The sequence below is a fragment of the Phodopus roborovskii genome, unplaced genomic scaffold, assembly GCF_943737965.1.
Source record: "Phodopus roborovskii unplaced genomic scaffold, PHOROB, whole genome shotgun sequence".
NCBI classification, from domain to species: Eukaryota; Metazoa; Chordata; class Mammalia; order Rodentia; family Cricetidae; genus Phodopus; species Phodopus roborovskii.
The window spans coordinates 36,608,903-36,632,701 of record NW_026126517.1 but is presented as its reverse complement, the minus strand read 5'-3'; the positions used below and the strand labels follow the sequence as shown (position 1 = coordinate 36,632,701).

At 45.1% G+C, this 23,799-nt stretch overlaps 2 protein-coding genes across 2 annotated transcripts in view; one reads left to right on the top strand and one right to left on the bottom strand.

Moving 5' to 3' along the window:
- Window positions 1–23,799, bottom strand: part of LOC127231843 (leukotriene A-4 hydrolase-like) — an 820,404-nt gene that overhangs the window by 615,161 nt on the left and 181,444 nt on the right.
- Window positions 1–23,799, top strand: part of Thsd4 (thrombospondin type 1 domain containing 4) — a 522,646-nt gene that overhangs the window by 429,469 nt on the left and 69,378 nt on the right. The window contains exon 8 of the mRNA XM_051197674.1: window positions 23,284–23,488. Coding sequence (XP_051053631.1) covers window positions 23,284–23,488 — 205 coding nt within the window. The remainder of the gene's footprint in view (window positions 1–23,283; window positions 23,489–23,799) is intronic.

The following is a 23,799-nucleotide window of genomic DNA, read 5'->3' as shown; positions in this document are numbered from 1 at the left end:
GTGATTTGAAAGGTATTCTACTCAGAACAAGGGCCTCGGTTGGAGAGGGAACTTGGGAACAGCCTCACTGGCAGGACAGAAAGCAAGTGGAAGGAAGGTGCGGTAAAACAAGAGAGTAAAATTTACTTCCGAGGTCAGAGGCAGAGTCTCAGAGGAGAAGGATAACCACCATGCTCAGGGCAGCAGCAGGTTGAAGGAAGAAGCCATCCATGTAAGCTGGGCCATCATCTAAGTGGGGTCTCCCATGAGGACACCCTGTCTTACTGTGCTTGAGTCCTCCATTTTTATTTTATTTTATTTTTTCTGATTAGTGGCTCTTTAAGGGCCTCTCCACACAACCACAAATGAAAACCATCCTAATGGCCCTCTGCCGGGCTGTGGTTTGCTCCATATTGTTTGTGCACAAAAACCTGATCCCATTAAGATGGCCAGATACTTCCTGCCATCGAATGGCCTTGCATTCACAAGCATTCAGTGCTATTTAAAGCCCCTTCTTTGAAAAAAAAATGCTTTGGTCACATTGTGTGCAGCCCATTAATTAAGGCCAGATTTGAAGCTCTCTGAGCTGTCACTCCTACTAGCTGACTGCAGTATTAGAGGACTACATTTTCCTGGGAGATAATTTGGATATGGGAGAAGAGCCAAGAGGTCCTTGAATCCCCACAGTACTTACCTTGAATTCCAGGCTTGTAATGAAAAAGCTTCTTAGATAGAAGGGGACAAAAGGACTCTTTCATGGAAGCTAACAATATTCTCTGCCAAACAGGAGATTTATTGGGTGGGAATATGGATGCATGCGCACACACACACACATACACACACAATGTCTGAGGCACCTTGGAAAGTGAAAATCTATCTGGGAAAAGCAATCATGAAAGAAGATAGTCTTGAAGATAACAACTTGGTCATCTTGGATCAGTTCACAACCATGCTCTACTAGAAAGCAAAAGAATTAGATCTATTTTCTCTTCCGTCTTTCTCTGTGGGAAACCCATGTGAAAGCGTGGGTGTAAAAATTTCACTAGACCCAAGATAAATGAAAAAAATGTGTGTTTATTGGAGAACACTTACAGAGATGCATATAAAGAACCATGGGAACGCTTCTCTACCCTTCCTATAGGACTGGCTGACCTAAGAGAAAGACCCCAAACAGAAGCCATGCCTCATGCTTCCCTCTTTTCACTTCCGTCCACCTGAAGCCACGCCTAAAGGGGGTGTGACTACCATTGCAGGTTCACCTGCAAGACAACTACATCCATGGTTGCTTGGTTGGAAAACATGGCCTAGTTATCAAACGGTTTAATTAATAGTAAGTCAATGGGTCATCTTTATCATGCCCCTCTTCGTATGGCTCAGAGATCACCAAGGAAAATAGGGAAAGGGTTGTGAGAGCCAGAGGCAGGGGACTATAGCAAAACTGCTTTCCAGACACAACCGAGCAGTTGCACATATGAGCTGACAGAGCCTGTGACTACATACACAAGACTTATGCAGGGTGAAGCCAGAAAACATCGAGCATGGAAGGGGAAGGTGGTTGGGAAGTCCACCCGTAGCTGAGGGTCTGTTGGCAATTGATGACTGCTGGGAAGGGATTGGAGGAGAAGAGGTAGGGATGGACTTGATCAAAACACACTCCGTGCATGAAGTTCTCAAAAACCATGCTGTGCAGAGATTGCATAGAATTAATATATGAGTCCTTCCCCAAGTTGGTGTGGGACGACAAAGTTGAGCCAGAAATACTGGTGTGGAAACAATCACAGCTAACACTAGGGAGTCCGTGTTTACTGGAGGTTTACACGTTGACATTTTAAATGTTGGCACTTCATGAATTTCACATTTGATTCTTGAAAATCTACAAAGTAGGTGCTATTGCATGCCCATTTTAAAGATTTTAAGTTTGTATTTTTAGTTATTTCCATATGTAGCAGAGGAGTGAGTGTGGATATATGCAAGTGAGTGCAGGTGCCACAGAGACCAGGAGAGGGCATTGGATCATCTGAGGCTGGAGTTGCAGGTGGTGCTGAGCTGCCTGTCATGGGGTGCTGGGAACCCTGCTTGGGTCCTTTGCAAGCAGGGTACTCTTAACCACTGAACCATCTCTTTATGCCTTATATGCCCATTTTATAGATGACAAAATAGGCACTTAGCCTGTTAGGTCTGGTAGCTGGGGTGAGTTCTCATATTTCCGTGAGGTCTGTGTGGTGTGAGTGTCCTGGTACTCAATGCTGCCTTGTCCTGGCAGAGTAGGAGACTTTCAGACTTTGGAAACAGAATCATGCTGATTCTGTTGTGTCATAGGACTTTCAACAGACCACTTTACTTTTCTCAACTTGGGTTCTTTAATTGAAATGGGGGGGGGAAGTAAATGTTGCCTCATAAACTGTTGTAAAGATTACATGAAATGTCAGCAGAAAAGTAATTGCCCTTATCCCACCCACTCCTGTCCCACCCCTACTGTCCATTTATGCTTCTATTGTCTTTTATTATTACTATTATTATTATTAGTAGTAGTAGTAGTAAAATGCCCATTTGCAATACAAAAATCTAAATGCAGTGAGTTCCACCCCACAAAGGTCTAAGTTCACATCTCTTCGTTCTTGAAATGAGACATTTTGTGAACTGGGTGGGAGTTAAGTTGTAACCTTAAGAATTGCAGTTGATTCAAGAATTATCACCACATAATGCATGCTTGTTCTGAAGGAAGGCAGAGCCAAACCCGGCATGTTCTTTTCTCAAGAGCATTAGTTGGAGTGGGCAGGTGATCGTGCCAGGCCTTAAATGTTAAACAACTTAACATTTGGATGAAGTTGTAAAACAATAAAAAAGTGTGACTTCGGGTTGGGGAGATGGCTCAGTCAGTAAAGTGTTTGTCACTCAAACTTGAGGACCTGGGTTCAAATCCCCACACCATGTAAACGCTGAACATGGTTGTATATGTCTATAACCTCAGTATGAGGGGCCAAGGGTGAAGACAAATGAACCCCTCATTGACCAACCAGTTCCAGGATCCCATAGTGGAGAATGATAAAGACAGCTAATGACAACCTCTGACCTCCACCTACATGCAAACAGGCATACACACAAACATGCACACATATATATGCCAATAGGTGCATACCCAAAGAAAAGCTTTGCATAGTTGTGACTTAAAGGGTGCAACTGGCTGTTCTCATTACCCAGTTCTTTTGTGTGGCGGTGTTGAGGGGGTGTGAGGGGTGTGGTGATAGGATGTGTGGGTGTAGTGATGGGGTGTGGGAGTGTGATGGTGAGTTGTAGAGTTATGGTGATGGGATGTGGGGGTGTGGGGATGGTAATGTGGGTGTGGGGATGGTGATAGGGTGTGGGGATGGTGATGGGGGGTGTAGGGATGGTGATAGGGTATGAGGATGGTGATAGGGTGTGGGAATGGTGATGGGGTGTGGTGGTGTGGTGGTGAGGGTTACATGTGTGCTGCAGGATGTCAGGCGTCTCTCTGCCTTGCCTTCAGACAGGGTCTGTCACTGAACTGGAAGCTCACTGTTCTGGCTAGGCTGACTAGTAGTAGTATGTTCAGGGTGTGCCTGTCTCCACCCACAGTGCTGGCGAGTTGGGAGTGGCATTGAATATGAACAAAACACATTATGTAAAATTCTCAAAGACTTGGCCCCTCATGCTTCCACAGCAAGCATTTTACCACCTGAGCCATCTCCCAGGACCCATTTGGGGGAGGGAGGGAGGTGACTGAGCCATAGCAAAGAAGAAAGCAAGCATCCTCACCTATGTTGGTGATATGGTTTCCAAGCAACATAAAAAGAAAAGTCATTGTGCTAGTTACCAACTGACTTGAGGAAGGGTTTCCAGCTGTTGAAGCAACCTCTTCCAATAATTTCCTCTTTGTGTCCAGATTACCATTTAGCTCAGGAGCAGTGCCTAGGCCAGTTCACAAAACCTATAGGAGTGCTGGCAGCTTGGGATCCATATTCTCCCACAGCTTTTTTTTTTTTTTTTTCTTTTCTTTTAAGCTCTAGGCTATGGCCTTCCCCTGCTCAAGATCACTAGAAGTTTCCTTATCTTAAAGGAACCAACTCTACTATTTTAAAAAAAAATATTTATTTTTATTTAAAAACAAAAATATCTTTATTTAAAAAAATAAAAATTGTACAAATTAAAACAAACAATAGGATGATTTCTTTGCAACCTTCAGCTATATATGAATTATAGATCTCAAAAGACACACTGGTGGAAGAGGCTCTTCAGTTGCTAGGGTGATACACATTAACCCAAATGGTTAAAGGTTTTAGAGTATCTTTCTGATAATCAAAGAACGTTCTGGGAGCCTTAAGCAGACTGAGCTATCAGATGAAATAAAACCCATCCAAAGAACTTGAAGGCCTAGTCTGTGGATTCACAAGGGGATGTTGGGGGGGGGGAGGTGTGGAGTAACCTCTATCTGATTCTTTTGTTGCAACAGAAGATATTTCAAAAGCTTTCCATGCAGGACTGTAGGCAGTTCCTATGGGCAGCTGGGAGGATGTAGCTCAAAGTCTGGTGTTTCCTGCTGAATTTACAGGGTGATACTGAGGTCACTGACTCCTGTCCTTTAACCTGAGGCAGAGATGCCTAGGCTGTGTGCACTCTGGCATCTAGGCCTGCTCCTGTGGGTTCTCCACCGTCTGCCCTGATCTCATCCCTCCATTGGCCTTGCCTCTGGTTCTGTCTTATCTCTCTGCTACTCATTGGTTTGGAATTCAGATCGGTGCTTTTCGGTGCGACCTCTGCCAAGTTACTCGGCCCTCCTCTGCTAAATCTGTGGGAAATAGTTTCACCTTGGTAGATCTTTAGTAGAATCCCTGTCCCCTCTTTGTTTTGTTTTGCTGTGTGCACCTGAGCACCCCTGGTAACCACTCTCTGGTGAGAGCCGCCTTGCTAACAGGGCTCAGAGTGACCAGAGACATTCATTCACTTAGCGAAACTGAATCTTTGTCTCTCCTTCTGGCATCTGTTTAAATTGACTTAGTTCTCCAGGAGAAATGCTTTCCTTTTGTCCTTCTGTATTTGCTGCACTCCAGTCTTTATAGTATTCCCTAGCAGTCATTGTTTAAGGGAGGAATGGATAGAATTTGTTTGTATTCCTTTGAATTTGCTATGCTTGCTTTCACTTGACTTTAAATAAAGCATAATAAAATTGACTTCCCCCCACATGCCAGTGCTTTTCATAAGCAAAGACACCAATTATGTCAGGAGACTAACTGAGACAATTTAGAATGTGCCCTTATTAATTACTGCCAGTAGTTAGTATGTTAATATGTCTTAACTATCTTACAGAGTATTTGCTGACAAAGCATAAAGACAATGGCTCATTCTCAAAACTATGGCATTTGGGGGGGGAGGTTATCCACACCTGGGATAAATAGCCCTGGAACTACTGCAGCCTTGGACATTAGCTTCTCCCCACCTGGAATCAGGGACTTAAGTGCATACATAATGTCTAGGAGGAAATGATCAGCTTGTTTAAGTGACAGGTGACATCAGGAAACCTTCTGAGCCCCAGGAATGACATGATGACAGCAGCACCTTGGGAAGATAGATTTCACACTCACATGCAGAATAGATTACCTCAAACCATGAGGCCTTGCCTTGCTGACGTGTCCACATCTGGGGGCATGATTTAAAAGCTCATAAATATGGTTAGGATTTTAAGGAGGGGACTGGTGAAAATTAAGAATTTCAAGGTTCTCTCAAAGAAGGTGAGAGATCAGTGTTTATCCAAGTGGTTTACATGTCCCAGATATATGTTGTCACAAGTTCGTATCCTTGGGATGGTGACTGGGAAGCACATGCAGGCATCATGTCTGCTGTTACCCTACCTTTCGGGGTTAGAGTTGTAGAAGAAAGGAAATATTCTGCCAGCATGAGCGTTATTCATCTGGCTACCACCTGAATTATTGTTATGGAACACATTGAATTTGACAGATAACCCTGTTCTTAGCCTTCATGTTTAAATACTTCAGCCAAATCTCTTCCTTTTGAGAAAGCATGAAGTGTAATATCTTTATTCCTTAGTAAAATAAATGTTCATATTGGAGGTATATATGTAGAAAAAGTAATAAGGAGGAATTACCTTTAATTTAATAGTCATCAGAGCCTGGATATGTATCTCCCAAAGAACCTAGTGTTTCTCTTTAAGTCATAAATATTAACTGGTAGTTTCCAGTACCAGAAAGACAAATAAGAAAAATAGCCAGTATTTCAATGAGAACTTTGGGACCTGTGAAATTCAGCATAGGAAGAAGGAGTGTGATACATGTCCCTCCACTGGAGTGACAGGCACTACAGAGGTTTTGCCTAGAGTTGGAAAATGGGGAGCTGTAGAAGAGACTGTTACAATATAGTCAGTCCTTGTGAGGGGAGGTCTTGGGGCAGAAGTTTACACCCTTGTGGAAGGATCTGAGGGAGAACTGGAATACAGCCCAAGAAATATAAGCAAGTATGTGTGTCCCTTGGGCAACCAGCAACCAGGCTTTATTCTAACCCCTGAAGAGGGATGTCCATTGTCCAGCAGAGGAGCCTGGGCTCCAGAGCCATAAGGCCCCTCCTGCCCTCTCACAGTCACCTCCCCTTTGTGAGCTTTGACATAAAATCCGAGTAACTGCTACCTCCAAAGATTCTTGAGAGAATTAAAAAGGGAAATATGTGAAACTTTGAGAACATGGCAAGTGCTCCAGGCAAACACAGTCATGTATATTCCCGAGGCTTCCTACCACTCGGTTTCCCAAGGGATACTCCAATCTCTGCTTGCATGTTTTCCACCCACAGTTCATCTGAGACTGCAATCCGACATGCCTGAGTTACGGGCTTCCTCTGACAACTCCCTTTGAGTTTCTAAACCTGGTCTCTATCCTCTGGAGAGTTTGTCATGTCATAGCTGGCCTCCAAGACAAATCATGAAATGCACATTTAAAAACAGAAAATAAGGCCATGGAGATGTCTTCATTGACAAAGTGCCTATGGTGAGTTCAGATCCTCAGCTCCGACATCAAAGCCGGGCAATACTTGTCTATAATGCCAGCACTGGGGAGGCAGACAGAAGAAGTTCCCTCAGAGCTTGCTGTCAGCCACTCTAGCCAACTGCAGAGCTCCAGATACAAAGAGAGCCTGTCTCAACAAATAAGACAAAGGGCAGGAGAGATGGTTCAGCGCTTAAGCACACTGGTTGTTCTTCCAAAGGACCTGAGTTTGATTCCCAGCACTCAAATGTGGCTCACAATCATCTGTAACTCCAATCCCAGGGGATCTACACCCTCTTCCAGCCACTGTTAGCAAAGCACACACGGTACAGACATACATGCAGACAAAACTTCCATGCACATAAAATAAAAATTAATTTAAAATAAAAGCAAGAGAGAGAATGATAAAAGAAAACACCTAGCATCAACCTCCGGGCTCTGCTTGCACACCCACACATAAGAAAAACAAAGTCCTAAGAAATTTCTCTGAAAGGGAAGATTGTACATAGTCTTAAAAGTAACAGAAGTAATTTTTAATAGGAAATCTTCAAAAGTCTTATTCAGCACTATCCAGAACATTCTCAAAACACAGACTCATCACTGTGACCCCAATTCTGCTATAACTCTGGCTTCAAACCCCACCTGAGAACCACGTGTGAGTGGAAGTGGGGTTCCAGGAGCCTGGACAAACGGGCCAGCCCTTCTGTTGGTGCAGAGGTGTGTATGCCCTGTGTGGGATGAAGCAACCAGATTCCCAATGAGCTGAGCACTGAAGGGATCGTAGTGCTCTCGAACAAAGGCAAACCCATATGCGTTCTCGCTAGCCCCTTCCAATTCTGAACAAGCTACCTTACCTTCGTCTGCCTGTTCCCTTAAGCCTCACAGGAGGTCTGGATTGTCCTCTGGTGCTGTCATTTTATAACTGTCACCTGTGTGTGTATGGTATTGGAAAAGTTCTTAGGTGGGAAGCCACAAATGGAAAGAAAGATTCTCAGAGGTACAGCTCCACTACAGAGACATCTTTCTTCAGATTATGGAATTTTTGGAGAGGGGCCAGGAATTAAAGCAAGAACTCTTTTTTTTTTCAACTTTCTTTTTTATTTATTCTTCGTGTCTTTCACATCATGCATCTCCATCCCATTCATTCACCATCCCTTAGTACCCTTGCAACCTCCCCTACCTCAAATAAAGTGAAATAAACTTTAAGAAAGAAAAATCAATCTCGCCATGGAAGCTGTAGTGTGACACAGTTAGTCATGCAGTAAGCACTTTTGTTCCTGTATCTTTACTTGCAAGCGTTCATTGCAAAGAGTCATTGATCTGGTTGGAGACCTCTGGTTCCTACTACACTCACTGGGACTCCTCTTGGTTACCCTGTTGTTGCCCTGTGTCATGGAGATCCTGTAGCTTTGGGTCTGCAGGACCAGTCCCTTCATGAGTTCCAGCAGATCACAGATAGGGTGGCTGTTGCAGTAGGTCAACACATAACCCTGGTTCTGGGCCTGGGTACTTGCAGGATTGGTCTGCCGACCTACTTTCCCTTGTCCTGACCACCAGGGGGAGCACTCCTGCATTGCCCTTGCTAGTTCACTCCTTACAGTGAGCAGGGGGCAGGGCCAGTTCTCCAGTAAAGCAAGAACTCTTCAGGCAGACATGTAGGTAGGTATAAACCTAGATGGAGACTAGTGAAGATTTGACAAGGCTGGGAACAGAAGGTGTTTTTAAGCCACAGCAGGTGAACTTCATATCCAAGGTCATCCTCTGGCTTCCCTCTCTGTCACACAGAGTTTCTCAGTGGCTCTCCACTGCCTATTTTCTCTCCTGCCTTTTCCCTCTATCCTCTCCCTTCTTTCCAGCCTTGGAGACCAGGCTTTTCTTTGTTTTATTTCTTTTGAGTGCTGGAGATGAAACCCAGGGCCTCACACATACTAGACAAGTGCTGTACCATTGAGCCACATCTCCAGCCTGAAGCCCGTGTGGCCTTATGTCAAGTTAGCCATTGTCTGTTATCTTCCTGCCATAGTTTTCGCCGATCCCTGGACCTCAGGCTCTCATCTCCCACCCTGACAGTTTATCCACTCTAAAAAGAGTGTCTGCCCTTTATAAGGAGTTGCTACTGTCCCAGTGGTAGATGAAACTGCCCTCAACCAGTCAAGGGGACATAATTATGAAGAAAGAGAAGGAGGTAGATAGTTTGACGGAGGAAACAGTCAAACCCTGGCTGTTCTTCAGGGTTTGACTGTTTCCTCCGTCATGACCATGGTGTCATGAGAAGGAGGCTCTAGCAGGAAGTCCTCACCCCACCAACTTGGAGAAGTCCCTTCACTCCTGGGGCTGGGTTTCTTCGTCTGTAACCCTTCCCTGTTTTCAGGGCCCAGGCTTGTGGGTGAGCTTGTGAGCATGTCTTCTCCCCACCTTTGCCCCCATTATAAATATCACAGAGGGAAGCTTTCCAATGGCATTTGTTTCTCCACTTAAAGCCAAAGAGTGATCCTGATGTGTTGTCTTTGTTTTGACTGGACAGAGAATTGGTTGTCATTTAGGCGACTGGGATGCAACTCGGGAAAAGAAGAAAGAGTGTACAGTAAACAGAGACTGACCTAACAGGTCAAATGATCCCAGATGGCAGCAGCTTTGGCCTACTTGAATGGCTCCAAGAAAGAGAAAGAATGATTTTAAATTGTCTATCGAGAAACTTGTGAAGAAGCACAAATCTCCCTTACATCCTGCTTATTGACCTGAAAATGCATGCAGCAAAAATATAAGCTGGTAGCACACACAGCCAGGGCAGGCGGGGCAGGGAGGGGGTTGCCAGCGCTGTTTCCTAGCAGTGGGGCAACTTGGGCAAGTTCCAAAATCTCTCTGAGATCTGTCTTACTAGACTCGATTGCTGCAGGAGTTCAACTCCATGAGAGAAACACTCACTCCCCGAGCACTTCAGGAACATAGATGCCGTCAACCAAGATGGATCAGAACAGCTTGGATTCATGGGATACTTTATGCTTAACACCCTCTTATTTTAAAAAGTATTTTAAACTGTCTTCACTTTCTCAGAACCTCCATATGGTCGGCAAAGGGGTCAGAGTAACACCCTTTAAAAACAAGAAAACACACCCTTGGAGCCAGTGAGCAACTTGCCTGGGACCTTTCACTGACCATGTGACACAGCTGAAAACCCACTTCTTTCAGCCCAGAAAGTTCTGGGTTGTGTCATTTGCCCTTTGGCTATGTCCAAGGGACAAGAAGCAACTACATAGAAAGTCATGAAGTTAGCCGGGCAGTGGTGGCTCACACCTTTAATCCCAGCACTCGGGAGGCAGAGGCAGGTGTATCTCTGTGAGTTCAAGGCCAGCCTGGTCTACAACAGCTAGTTCGAGGACAGCTTCCAAAGCAGGACAGCTTCCAAAGCCACAGAGAAACCCTGTCTCTCAGAAAAAAGAGTAAGAAAGAAAGTCACAAAGGTGACTGACAGCTGCAAGATGTGGGTGGCTTCCAGCATCCAGAAGGGATAGAGGCACTTTAGTGCCTTAACCATGGGAGCATCAGGGAACAATCTAAAGTAGGACTCAGAACGCTGCAGCCTGACACCAGTAAATCTGGCAAGTGAACCAAATCTAGACTACTAGCTAGATTCAGCTGCCAAATGTACTCATAAATAAAGTTTTATTGGAATCGATCTCAGACTACAATAGCCCAGCTGAGCCATGGTAACAGAGATTATGTGGTCAGGCTCTTTACAAAAGATATTGCTGACCTCTGAGAACTAGGACATCACTTTCCAGACTTCAGGAATTACCTGCAGGTATGGTTACATGCTGTAGGTTCTGTTTGTGCCTGAGAGGGGCCCAAAAATTTTTTTCAGATAGTAATCCCCCTAGTGAGACTTAGGCTGTACATTGGTTAACTAGAGGCTTAAAAAGATGTAATAAGCTTATTGTATGTATATTTTTGAGACAGGTTCTCATGTAGCTCAGGCTAGCCTAACACTGGCCATGTGGTTGTTAACAACCTTTAACTTCTGATCCTCCTGTCCGCCTCCACCTCCCCAGTTCTGTGATCCTGGGCATGCGCCACCACACCCAGTTCATGCAGAACTGCCAATGGAACCCAGGGCCTCGTGCATGCTAGGCATGTACTCTATCAACAGAGCTACATCCCAGTTCCCAAAATAAGCTTGTTAGTCTTGACAATTTTTTAAGTGCACAAGACACTTTAGAAGATTCTCATTCCAAAGTTAAAATAACAATGTTCTCAGTTATAGAAGAAAGTTCCAATGAAGATGTAGAATGAGAAAATTAATATGAGTGAATTCAGTGACGGGTAAATAAATGATCATTGGGATCCACTCTAGACCCTGGCTCTAAAATGGTTCTATCATGTGACTGTCCCACCCCACCCCACCCCACCCCATGGGCCTTGGATCTGAAGAGCATAATATTCTGGCAGGCCTCAGGCTGCATACTTCAGACTTCCTCACGTCCTCACCTGCTGGTAACCATTCTCAGTCCAGTGGGCCCTCACCTGTGCTCTGAATCTATTCCCAACATCCAGGCTCCTGCGTGTTTCTCAGCCTCTAGGCTCCCTTGTATCCAGAGCACAGCCTGTGTCTGCCAGGGATCATCGAAAAAAACTTTCACCACTCCCCAGGCCCCCCGGCCAGTCTCCCATTCCCCAGCCCACACCCAGCCAGTCTCCCACTCCCCAGTTCACCCCGGCCAGTCTCCCACTCCCCAACCCACACCCAAGCCAGTCTCCCACTCCCCAGCCCACACCCAGCCAGTCTCCCACTCCCCAGTTCACCCCGGCAAGTCTCCCACTCCCCAGTTCACCCCGGCAAGTCTCCCACTCCCCAGCCCACACCCAGCCAGTCTCCCACTCCCCAGTTCACCCCGGCAAGTCTCCCACTCCCCAGCCCACACCCAAGCCAGTCTCCCACTCCCCAGCCCACACCCAGCCAGTCTCCCACTCCCCAGTTCACCCCGGCCAGTCTCCCACTCCCCAACCCACACCCAGCCAGTTTCCCACTCCCCAACCCACACCCAGCCAGTCTCCCACTCCCCAGTTCACCCCGGCCAGTCTCCCACTCCCCAACCCACACCCAGCCAGTCTCCCACTCCCCAGTTCACCCCGGCAAGTCTCCCACTCCCCAGCCCACACCCAAGCCAGTCTCCCACTCCCCAGCCCACACCCAGCCAGTCTCCCACTCCCCCAGTTCACCCCGGCCAGTCTCCCACTCCCCAACCCACACCCAGCCAGTTTCCCACTCCCCAACCCACACCCAGCCAGTCTCCCACTCCCCAGTTCACCCCGGCCAGTCTCCCACTCCCCAACCCACACCCAGCCAGTCTCCCACTCCCCAGTTCACCCCGGCCAGTCTCCCACTCCCCAGTTCACCCCGGCCAGTCTCCCACTCCCCAGCCCACACCCAGCCAGTCTCCCACTCCCCAGTTCACCCCGGCCAGTCTTGGAACTCTAAGCCTTGTGCTTTGATCAGCAGCCTTTCCTCTTAGCATCTCATCTCAGCTGCCCCTGGAGATAACCATAAAGTCACATCTAAAAAGCCTATAAACCCTCAATATCATAACTAATTTAGACAGATTTTGAAGTATTTTCTTGAACATTCTAGAAACAAAAAGCCTGTTTCTCTCACATTTTTTTAACCATTTCACAAAATAGTTCTAATTGATGAAACCATGTCTTAACACACGGCAGGATCTCACACGTGGGATTACAATGACTATCCGGTCAGGTTGAGGCACATCTTTCCTCTTAGCTTCCCGGAGATCATTCCTTTGAGTGTTTGGCTACTGCTCCTTGTCCCTAAACTGGTTGTTTGGGTGGTTTGCATGTGCCATCTTGTGGAGAACAATACACACATGTTTGCAGGCACACTGTGCATCACAGGGATGGCAGGGATGCCAGTTTGAGTCTCCATCATTGCCTTCTGAGCTCAGGATCCACCTCTGACTACTGGGAACTTCTGGTTGTGTTGAGGTCTGTGGACCTAACCTCCCTGTGCTCCAGAGATCTTAGACATCCGGCCAGTGTTCAAGCAGCGTCCACTGGGGACAGAGCTCTCGGCCCAACAAACTCTCACCTTTTTGTTGGTAGTTTTCTTCCAGAACTCAACCCCATAGAGTGCAGATGGTTTCCCTTTCTTCCTTTATTCTAGTAATTTCCTTTCCTGACACCTTGGCAGCCAAGTCCACAGCCTCTGATAGACACATCCGATATAGGATTTTCCTAGTATCAGCCCACTTCTGAGACCCTGAAAAATTACAACACCATTTCACCAGATTTGTCTACTACCTTCAAACTGAATTTACTGTTCAGGGTTAAAAGGCTTAAGTTGAGAGGTGTCTACTCTTCTATAACAAAGTATGGACACCTTACTTTTGTAAGGTGTAATGATTGTCATTAATCATTCCATGCCCACTTCCCATGCCCCATCTCAGTTAGAACATGAAACTAAGTGCTTGGCATTGTTGCTTGGGATGTTTCCACCTCCGTGGATGAAATGTTTGCCTGACAGGGCTCCTTTTCTTGGCTCTGTTTACCCTGCACTTGGTCCCTACCCAACCGTACCCTTCAGGAGTGCCAATGTTCTCCTCCCATTGAATCCCTTGGTTTGGTGTTACTCTGATAAAATAGGATGTGCCCTGAAATGTGACAAGCATAAGCTTGATTAAAAGCAGTCGCTAGTTTCCCGATTGCCTTCACCAAGGAATCCAAACTCTCCTTAATACTGTTGCGTTTCTGCCCTTCAAAAGAGTGACAGCATCATTTTTTTTTTCCAATGACTTCTGGTTCCAATTTAATTTTGTCTCCAGGAAGCATATTTCCTTGAATTTAAACATGGAAAGGTTCTTTAGTCAGGGGCTTTACCCCCACACACACTTCCCCCCCCCCCAGAAACAATGTGACACCAAAAGGGACCTTAGAGATAATCCAGTTCTGAGAACATATTGGTCCTATAACGCTGATCGATAGATTCCCCAAACAGAAGATTTTTTTCAATGTTTGCACACATACATGTTGTGGGTACCCATTTGTATGCGCGAGTGTATGTGTATCTATGCACATCCCTGTGGAGGCTAGAGGACAGCCTGGGGTGTTGTCCTCAGGACTACCCACCTCCTTTGAGACAGAGTCTCTCTTCATCAGCCCGAAGCTCATCAGTCAGGCTAGTCTGCTGGGCAAGTGAGCCCCAGAGATCCTCCAGTCTCCATCTTTTCATCCCTCGGATTATAAGTGCATGCCATCATGACTGGCATTTTCACATGTGTTCTGGGGATCGAACTCAATCATCATGCTCGCAAAGCAGGTGCTTTACCACTGAGCCATCAGCCCAGCCCAGTGCACCTCCTCAACACCTACTGTGTGGCAAATACTGCTCTCTAACTCGTTAAGCTAAAAGGCAGCTAGAGAACTCTAGGTGGATGGCAGGACAAATTTTACATTTCTATGAAACTGCCTTCTGTGGTGGTGGTGTGTGTTCCTAGACACCCCATAAGCTGTGATATAACCTAAAGTGGCTGTTCCCTAAAAGGTTCATTCTCCCTTGGAGGTACTTGGCAATATCTGATTAGTTTGTCACACTGAAGAGGAAGAGTGAGCCTGGCAACTAGAAGGTAGAGCCAAACACTATACAGTGCATTTGGCAGCTGCTGCAAGAAAGAACATGCCAAGCCAAAGTGTCAACAGGGCCAGAATGGAGAAACCTAGCCCTGAGGAAGGCAAGCAGCCACGAAGGTGAAATATTGCACTTCCACACCCAGGCAGCCCTTCTTCAGCCTGCAAGGCTCTGCTTTTCTCATTTTGTGTGGGGAAGTTCTGTGTTTCTATACAAAGTTTTCTTTTAAAGGAATGGGGTTTTTCCCACCACAAAAGGAAAGAAGGGAGGGAGGGAGGAAAGGAGGGAGGGAGGAAAGGAGGGAGGGAGGAAAGGAGGGAGGGAGGAAGGGAGGGAGGAAGGAAGGAAGGAAGAGGGCCAAGGGATTGTAGTTCATTGGTGGAGTATTTGCCTAGTATGCTCAATACCTAGCGCCCCAAAAATTGAAGACTTGCAGTAGGACAGAAAGCTGTGTATGTACATGTTCATATTCGTATTGTGAATGTATGTATGCATGCAGGTTTGTGTGCACTCTGTGTATGCAGGGACTCATCACATACACACACATACATGCTGGTACCAAAGGTCAACATAAGGTGTCTTTATTCTTTCCTCTTTGTGAGTCAAGGTCTCTCACTGCACCTAGAGTGTGCTGATTCAGCTTGGCTGACTGAGTGGTCAGCAAGCATCAGAGACCCCTCTATGTCTGCCTCCCAGCAGTGGGATTGCAAGAGTGTACCACCACACCCCACTTTTACATGGTGCCATGGATCCAAATTCAGGTTCTCATGCTTATGCACCAAGCATTTTACTAACTGAGCCATCTCCCTGGCCCCTTAGATAATAACTCTTTGCATTCTGTGTAATAATTAAGCCAGATTAGAACAGCACAAACAGGGAATAGATGATTCAGGATCAGGCAATCAGGGTCCATTGAGAGCAACTGCCTGAGCCTCAATCTTGCCTCACAGGAATCTGAGCCCACCACCCTTACATTTGCAAAGCCATACTGAAGTGACCGTTTTGTCTTTTTGTTTGGACCAGTGTCTGGCAACATTTTTTAAAGAGCCAGATTATAAATATGTTAGTGTTTGCAGACCAGACTGTCTATGTTACTACCTAGCTCTACTGTTATAAACCCCCCAATCATCCATAAACAATAAGTAAACAAATGGGAATGTTTGTGTTCAGGTTGGTCTCTGTTTACAAACACAGAAGTTGGACCAAATCTGGCCTGGAAACCATGGTCTGCTAACTCGGGCTAGACTCTAAGCAGGAGCCATGTCAGCTTCCTCTTCATCACTGTTCTGCTATGCCTAACATCACATTCACACTCTCTTATGATTAGTTCAGAAAACTTGCTAAACGATACAGAGGGCCAAGGGTACAAACACACCTTCCAGAACATTTTAATGAAAATAACACTGGGAGAAAGAGCCATCCAACATTTCCAAGGGGTCTACATGTTGTTTAGCAATTCCCTAATATTGAATACCTGGGATGATGCCCATGTTTTCAGTATTGATAATAACACTATGGTGAGCCCTATCGTTCTGAAACTGCTGGCCTCATTCCTTGCCATTCCCTTTGCATAAATTCCTAGAAGAGTGCAATGCTTAAAGCAGCATGGATTGCTAAGTAGCTTTCCAAGAAGGTGGTATTCATCTACATTCCTCACAGTGACATGAGAGAGATATTTATCACATGCAGAAGACTTCTTTCAGCAGGATGTCATCCATAAATGTTTTAGCCTCCATATGTATTTCCACAAATTAGTTCACCATGAACACAAGAAAATTGGTGTTAGCGGCAAGTCACTTTAGTATTCTCCCACACTGCTGTAATGGAATGCTTATTAAGGCTCCATGTTTTCCTCTCAGGGTCACCTAACCAGCCAGATGAGGTTGCCCTGCTTTGTGTGTTTGTGAGGTACATAGAGTACACCTGCTTCCCATTAGGGAGTTGGAACCCTGTGGCCACTATCTGAATGCCTGGCACCACCCTCCCTGCCACGATGAACAGAACCTACTCCCTGTGAAATTCACCACCAAATATATCATCCAGATTGCTCCTTTCCCTCAGGAAATCTCATTTAGATTAATTTTGTTACACAATTGAAGGTAATTCTTGAACAATTTCTCTTATGATGGCTTGCAACATAAAAAATTTTTCCTACAATGTGTTGCAAAATAAATCACTGGGAAAATATTATGAACATCTAACACTTGCCCAATCACCTTTATACCAGCCAGACAGATCTCTTTTGAATGGCAGTACATGGTGCAGTACAGAAAGCACAAAGTAAAGGTGGATGAGCAGGAAGCAGATGTTCACTCCGGTTGTTACTGGTAGATGCTGTTTGAACAGTAAGAAGAGGGAGGCTGTGTAAAGAGTTATCTTTGAGGCCCACTGTGCCCTTCCTTTGGCATTTTAGCACTTTCTGAATTTGTCCAAATGGAGAAGAAAGTATTTCTAGTTGAGGGGTGTTATAGACGTAGGGCTGGGTCCTCTGGTTCCAGGATAATGAGATTTATTTAAAATAGATAAATTTCAGACTTAATCAAATCTATAAAACCAACGGTAACAAAACCCGGTGTTCCCTGAGAAGCTACTGTACCACATCATTCTGCAAGGGTTCTGTTCCCACGTTTCCTCATTTGGTCCTTCCAATAACCTGAAGAGGTCCATATCACAGCATCTCCAGTCGCAACTCCAAAAGAACCCAAAGCCAACTCAACAGGCATGTCCAAAGATCCAGGACTCATAAGCGCAGAGGCAGGACAGGAGCTGTGTCTGGAAGATGCCCATGTTCCTCTTAGTCACACTAATGACACTTTGCTGGGCCCTCCCAAAGAGATTGGGAGGAAGCCACCAGTTTGGAGTCATCCCCATTAGACATGAGTTGGTCAGCTTCCTGATACACAAGCCAGAGTTCCAGCCACTGATCCCTGATATCTCAAGGCAGGATTGTTCCCAGCACACTGTAGAGCAGTATCCTGGCTATCATCCCATATTTAATCAGAGATGAAGCCAAGACAATCCCCTGGCCTCCTGATTCCCAGTTCAATATTCTTCCCCTCATTCCAAACTGCTTCTCCTGCTAGATGGCATCAACTACACTTAGCAATTACATGACAGTGTCCTTGGAGAGAGGTGTCCTAATTTCTTGCTGTGATGAAACATCCTAGCTATAGGCAACTGAGCTAGGAAAGGGTTTGTTTTGTATTACTCTCCCAGGCTTCAGTGTACGTCGAGGGATGTCAGGGCATGAATGCAAGTGCAAGAACCTGAAGCAGAAACCACAGAGGAATGGTGTACTCGACAGTTAGCTTGCCAACTCACACTTGACTAACATTTTTGTACATCCCAGAACTACCTGCCCTAGGAATGGTGTTGCTCACAGTGGCCTGGGCCCTCCTACATCTGTTAATGATCAAGAGACTCCCCCATAGACATGCCCACAGACCAGCTGATCTAAGCCAAGTCCACAATGGAGGCTTCTTCTTTTACATGACTCTAGGCTATGTCAAGTTGACAATTAAGGTTAACCATGGCAAGAGGAATCAGCTGTTTTAAAGAAAGTAGCATTACACATGTGATAGTATTTCACAGAACCATACACTCTGATGATGGCAAAATTCATATATGGTCTACTCTTTAGTTAGCGGTATAATGCTGATGCCAGTGGTATGCAGGGCTCTGACAATGCATAGTGAGATGTAATCATTAGGGAACTCTGGATAGAAGGTCAACAAAACTCCCTGTACTGTTTTTATAACTTCTTGTGAGTCTAAGCATTTCAAAACAAATAAAAAGATCTTACAATAAGAAATTAATGTAATAAGAAGACAAGCTAAAATATTTATACATTTGCTACATGTAGAGTATAATGTTCAAACAGCCAGTAGGGGAGAGATACATCATGTGGTCGGCCCTTCACAAGGCTAGAAAACAGTCACATCAGAGTCTCCTCTGGGCAGAGCTCTGTCCAGGACTCTCTGAGTAACATCATCCTGAACTTGTTCTCTGTACTTGGTGACTGCCATCCACTCCTTCAGCAAAACTGTCACCTTCAGCGTGACCATTGGCCCCTTGATCTCCAATCCTTACATATAGGTTTTTAAAGCCTGTTCTTTGCTTTTGAACCTTGCAACTAACAACACAACCATACCAGATACTTAGCCTCTCTTTAAGTCTTAGCCCCATGTAGTTCACAGTAATCCCGTGGGCTACTTTTAAGATAAAATGAGAAAAATTGATTTCCAAAGGACCTATAACATAGTAAATGCTCTGTGAGTATTAGACATTACAAAGTTTAAAACAAATGGGGGGGAGATTAAAGCTTCCTTCCCCTTCTACTGATCTGTCAGGCATGGGGTCCTGTTCATTTTGCATCTCAATGTCACTCAGTTTCTACACCCTACTTAAGCTGAGATACTGAAGCACACACTACTCTCTATGTACCCAATTTCCAATTTCTAGAAGAGATTTGATCCTGTCCTGGGAGAACATAAAAAATGCAGGTAATCCTTGTTGCCCAATAATTTCTGATAATCTCTCTCTCTCTCTCTCTCTCTCTCTCTCTCTCTCTCTCTCTGTGTCTGTGTGTGTGTGTGTGTGTGTGTGTGTGTGTGTGTGTGTAGTAAGCCATTAAAAATGAATCCCTCTCCCAAAGATGAGATCTGATCTGGGTACTTTCCAGGTGACTTGTCTGGTGTGGTCACCCAGTGACATCATCGATAAAATATAAATATAAATTCATATGGTTAGATCATCTTGTCCTTTGAGACCTGGTCCAAAGATCACTTTTTTAATCTATCAAATTGTCCTTCATTACATCACTGACCTTCAGTATAGTCCTATCAAGAGACAGGACCGTAGTCATGTAGGTTTTCTGTGGCTTCAGAGCTTGAAATAAAGGTCTTGAATTCATGTTGTCTGTCCAGTCCTCACTCTAGAGTTGTCTTTTCTGCTTCATGAAGTGGATAGCATTCTGTGTGACTCCATAGCAAATCCATCTCTCCAAGGGCTGAGGACCCACTAGAACATCAGAAAGATGTTCCAGTGGTTTCTTTTTATGCCTGGGGAAGGGTCACTTGCCCTTTGTTTTGATTTCTCTCTTGGGAAGTACATTGCACTGAGAGTCCATGGTGGGCTCTGAAAAAACAGGGTGTTCACTTTTAGCTCTTGGCTTTGCCAGTCTCCAAACTATGTGGACATCTGTCATGAAGACTGCAATGTCAAAGTCTAGATCCATCCATTGTGACTGAGCTATGCAGGAGATCGGGTGGGAATCCATCCAGCAGTACTGAGTGTCTTAAGATGATGTCCAACTCAAAAGAGCAAGTGACATTTTACCTGTGCCTATGTTTGTCTAAAGCAGTGTATGTTTGTACAGTTTCCAACTGAAAATTCTATTCTGACTGCACTGGGACAGAGGTCTGAGGTGATACAGATTCCATCTTCAGTGTCTCTTGTTCGTTCTTGTAATACTTACTCTCCATTCCCTATCTGCAAGAGAGTATTTCCATAAGAGACTGTTCTAGACTATCTGCTCCCCATCTCTCGGTAGGACCATTCCGCACTGTAGCCAACATTATTGTCTTCAAAACACATCTTGAGTATGACCTTCCACTTCTTTATACATCTGGTAGTCGTTGATTCCTTAGATTAAAATTCTAATGCTTAACCCTGGAGAGTCTAACTAATCCTCTGGTCTCACTTCATCCCTCACTGCAATCCTACCCTGTAGTCTTATGTTGCAATTTAAATGTAAAATGTCTCCCACAGGTATACATGTTTGAACTCTAGGTCTCCAGCTGGTTGTAATAGTTTGGGAGGCTTTTGAACCTTTGTGTGTTGGGACCTAGATGGAGGAAGTGGCTCAATGGGGAAAGGGCTTTGAGGCTGCCACTTCCAGCCCATGCTCTCCACTTCCCGGTTGACACCATGAGCAAGCAGCAGCCATACACTTCCCTAGCATGAACTCCACCATGCCTTCCTCGCCATGGTGAACTGTACTCTCTCAAACCGTTTTAAGTTGCCTCTGCCAGGTGATCTACCTCATCATTCTATGCACATGCTTTGTTCATTCCTTCTTCTCTGCCTTTGTATGTATGTCCCCTCTACTCAAGCTGAGTCCGGGGTTAGCCAGAATGGACCAAAGGTTGTAGAGAGAGGGGATCATGAGCTATCTCTAGGGCTGATCAACTTATAAAAGAAAACATTAAGGACTTCCAGTTCTAAAGGGATAACATTCCACCATGGCAGAGCATGGCATCAGGCATGGCTGAGAACTAACATCTCAAACTTTGAGTAAGAGGCAGAGAACACATTGGGATGGTACAAGTCTTTTGAAACCTCAAAGCTCACCCAAAGAAGCATACTTCCTCCGACAAGGTCATACTTCCTTATCCTCCCCAAATAGCCACCAACCAAATATTCAAATGCATAAGACTGATGCGAAACATCTCATTCCAACCACCAGGCTGTCTATCTTATCCATTCATAATTATCAATTCTGTTAGACTCTTGGCTTTGGTGGAGTAGAATCTAATTTTTAAGTTTGTTTATTTTTATTTATAAGTGTTTACCTACATGAATATATGTGAATCACATGCATGTAGTATCCATGGAGACCAGAAGAGGACATCACATCCCCAGGAACTAATGTTAAAGATAGTTGTGAGCCTCCTTATAGATAATGGAAACCAAACCTGGGGTATCTTCAAGAACAGCCAGTGTTCTTAACCATGGAGCCATCTTTCCATCCCCAGGATTTCTAGAAGATAGAAATCCTGATGTTGGTAGCATTGCCTTATTTCAAAACAAGGAAGAATACAAGACAGTCAGGGAGTGGCCATCATTTTCCATGCTTTCCTGCTAAAATGTTCAAGGGGTGAAAGTTGACATTTTTAAGGGAGAAGAAAGACATAGCAAACATGACATTTTGAAGGGCTAATTGGATATGGATAGACATATTGAGATGATGTCCTGTTATTGTCAGAAATAATGTTTTACAGAGAAGCTATTTGTGGAAAGAGCAGTGATTATTGATTGACTAATGTGCACTCAGGGATATGGAAGCAATAAGGCAGAAATATAGTGCCTGCAGAAAGATGTCAATCAAAGTAAAGGAGCTAAACTAAACACCTCTGATCTGAGATCTGACCCCACCCACAGAAATCAACCCATAGGACCCACGTAGATAGCTCCACAATTATGTAATGCAATCAAAAGTGAACTAGGAGGGATCTACCAACCACTCTGCAGTCTCATGTTTGCTATTAAGTTCAAGAACCAAAACAAGCTTGACAGTCAGTGAACATATGTCTCAAGTTTTAGAATACCATTCTGACTTCATCTTCTGTAAGCCCAAAACCCAACAGAGAGTCCTGTAATCCCAGTAGTTCATCATCCAAACTACATTCTGCTTGTTTCCATCTGCCCATGAGAAAATGTGACAGAATTCTCTTTTCAGACCATGAGTCCCAGTTTTTAATTCAGGAAAAAGGACAGTGAGCCCCGTGGAGCCAGCTTGGGTAATGGAAGAAAGATTTCAATCAAGATCATTATGTTTTATTTCAAAACTTTATTTTTTTAGTGCAAAAAAAAATTAACTAACAGGAACATGAATGGCTGATGGAAAATAAAGATAAAGTAGAAAAATATTGAGTAATGAGATTTGGGTTGGGGGGTGGGATGTGTTCAGATTAGACAAGAGTTTCTGTAAATGAGCTTGACTGTGGTAAGGTCTCTGATAGAAGCTTCCTATCTGGCATTTAGGCACTGCACGTATGGGAAGCACCTCAGAGAAACAGGGAAACATGCTGTGCTCGGGTCTCCAGAATCACTTTATTTCCCATGAAACTAGGCCAGGAAACAGCACTTTGGGGGGTTGCTCTGTCACATGGTAGCAGGATCTGCAATGTACAACAGATTTGGCGGCAGACCTCAATTGTAAGTGGGGTATTTACTGTGGTTCCAAAGAGATTTAAGAAATTCCCAGCATGGGGCATTCATGACCATCCTGTAGTGTGGGGCGGGGAGGGGCGGCTTGCAAAACAACTTCACTGTCCAATTATATAAATATCAAATCCTGACTCCTTCCTATTCATTTTCTTCTGATCAATTACCTCAACCAAATGTACTATTGAATTGGTCTGTCTTGTTTATTGTGTGGGGCTCCTACCCTACCCTGGAGGGTATATTTCATGAGCAGCTATTGTGCGTATGTGCAGAATGAATGCATGTATGAACTTTTTAAAATGTGTGTGTATATACATGTGGGTATTCAGGCATGCAACTTATGTGTACATGTGGAGGCCAGAGGTCAGCATTGGCTGTTTTCCTCTCTGGCTCTCCATCTTACTCTCTGAGTCTTCACAGAAACTGTCTCTCACTGATTGGCTAGACTAGGAACCCCGAGGAATGTCCCTGCCTCTGCCCTCCAGCGCTGGGATTATAGGCATTCACTGCCAGGCCTGGATTTTTCGTGGGTGCTGAGCTCCAGACTCATGCTTGCACGGCAAACACTTTGCCACGCTGAGCCATTTTCCCAGCCCCAGAAGCAAGGGCAGGAGGAAAGTCTGTCTGAGGCCACTAGTGGACCCCCTGATGCTTTCTCAATCTTTCCTCCCCGATGCTCCTGATCCGCTCTACACCACCTTTCCTATCTCTTTGCAGAGCATTGGCTGTGACGACTTCCTGGGCTCCGACAAAGTTGTGGACAAGTGTGGGGTGTGTGGAGGTGATAACACAGGCTGCCAGGTGGTGTCGGGAGTGTTCAAGCATGCCCTCACCAGCCTGGGCTACCACCGAGTTGTAGAGATTCCCCAAGGAGCGACGAAAATTAACATTACAGAGATGCACAAGAGCAACAACTATCTGGGTGAGTTCATTTTGTCTTTTACACACACACACACACACACACACACACACACACACACACACATACACATGCGCGCGTGTGACTTGCAGCAGTTGATGAAATCTTTCCTGGATGGTGAGGCAAGCACTGTGGTGGCCAGATATCCCAGGACATACAAAAAGTGCCACAGGGGATCTTCCTGACCTGCCCTTTGGAAAAGAGTGTGCATGTGTGGTAGTGGTGGGGTCCTTACAAGAACTAAATGGTTAATGTCTATATAGTTACACCAGGTTTTACTCAAGAAAGATGTGGGCATGAAATGGGCAAGACTC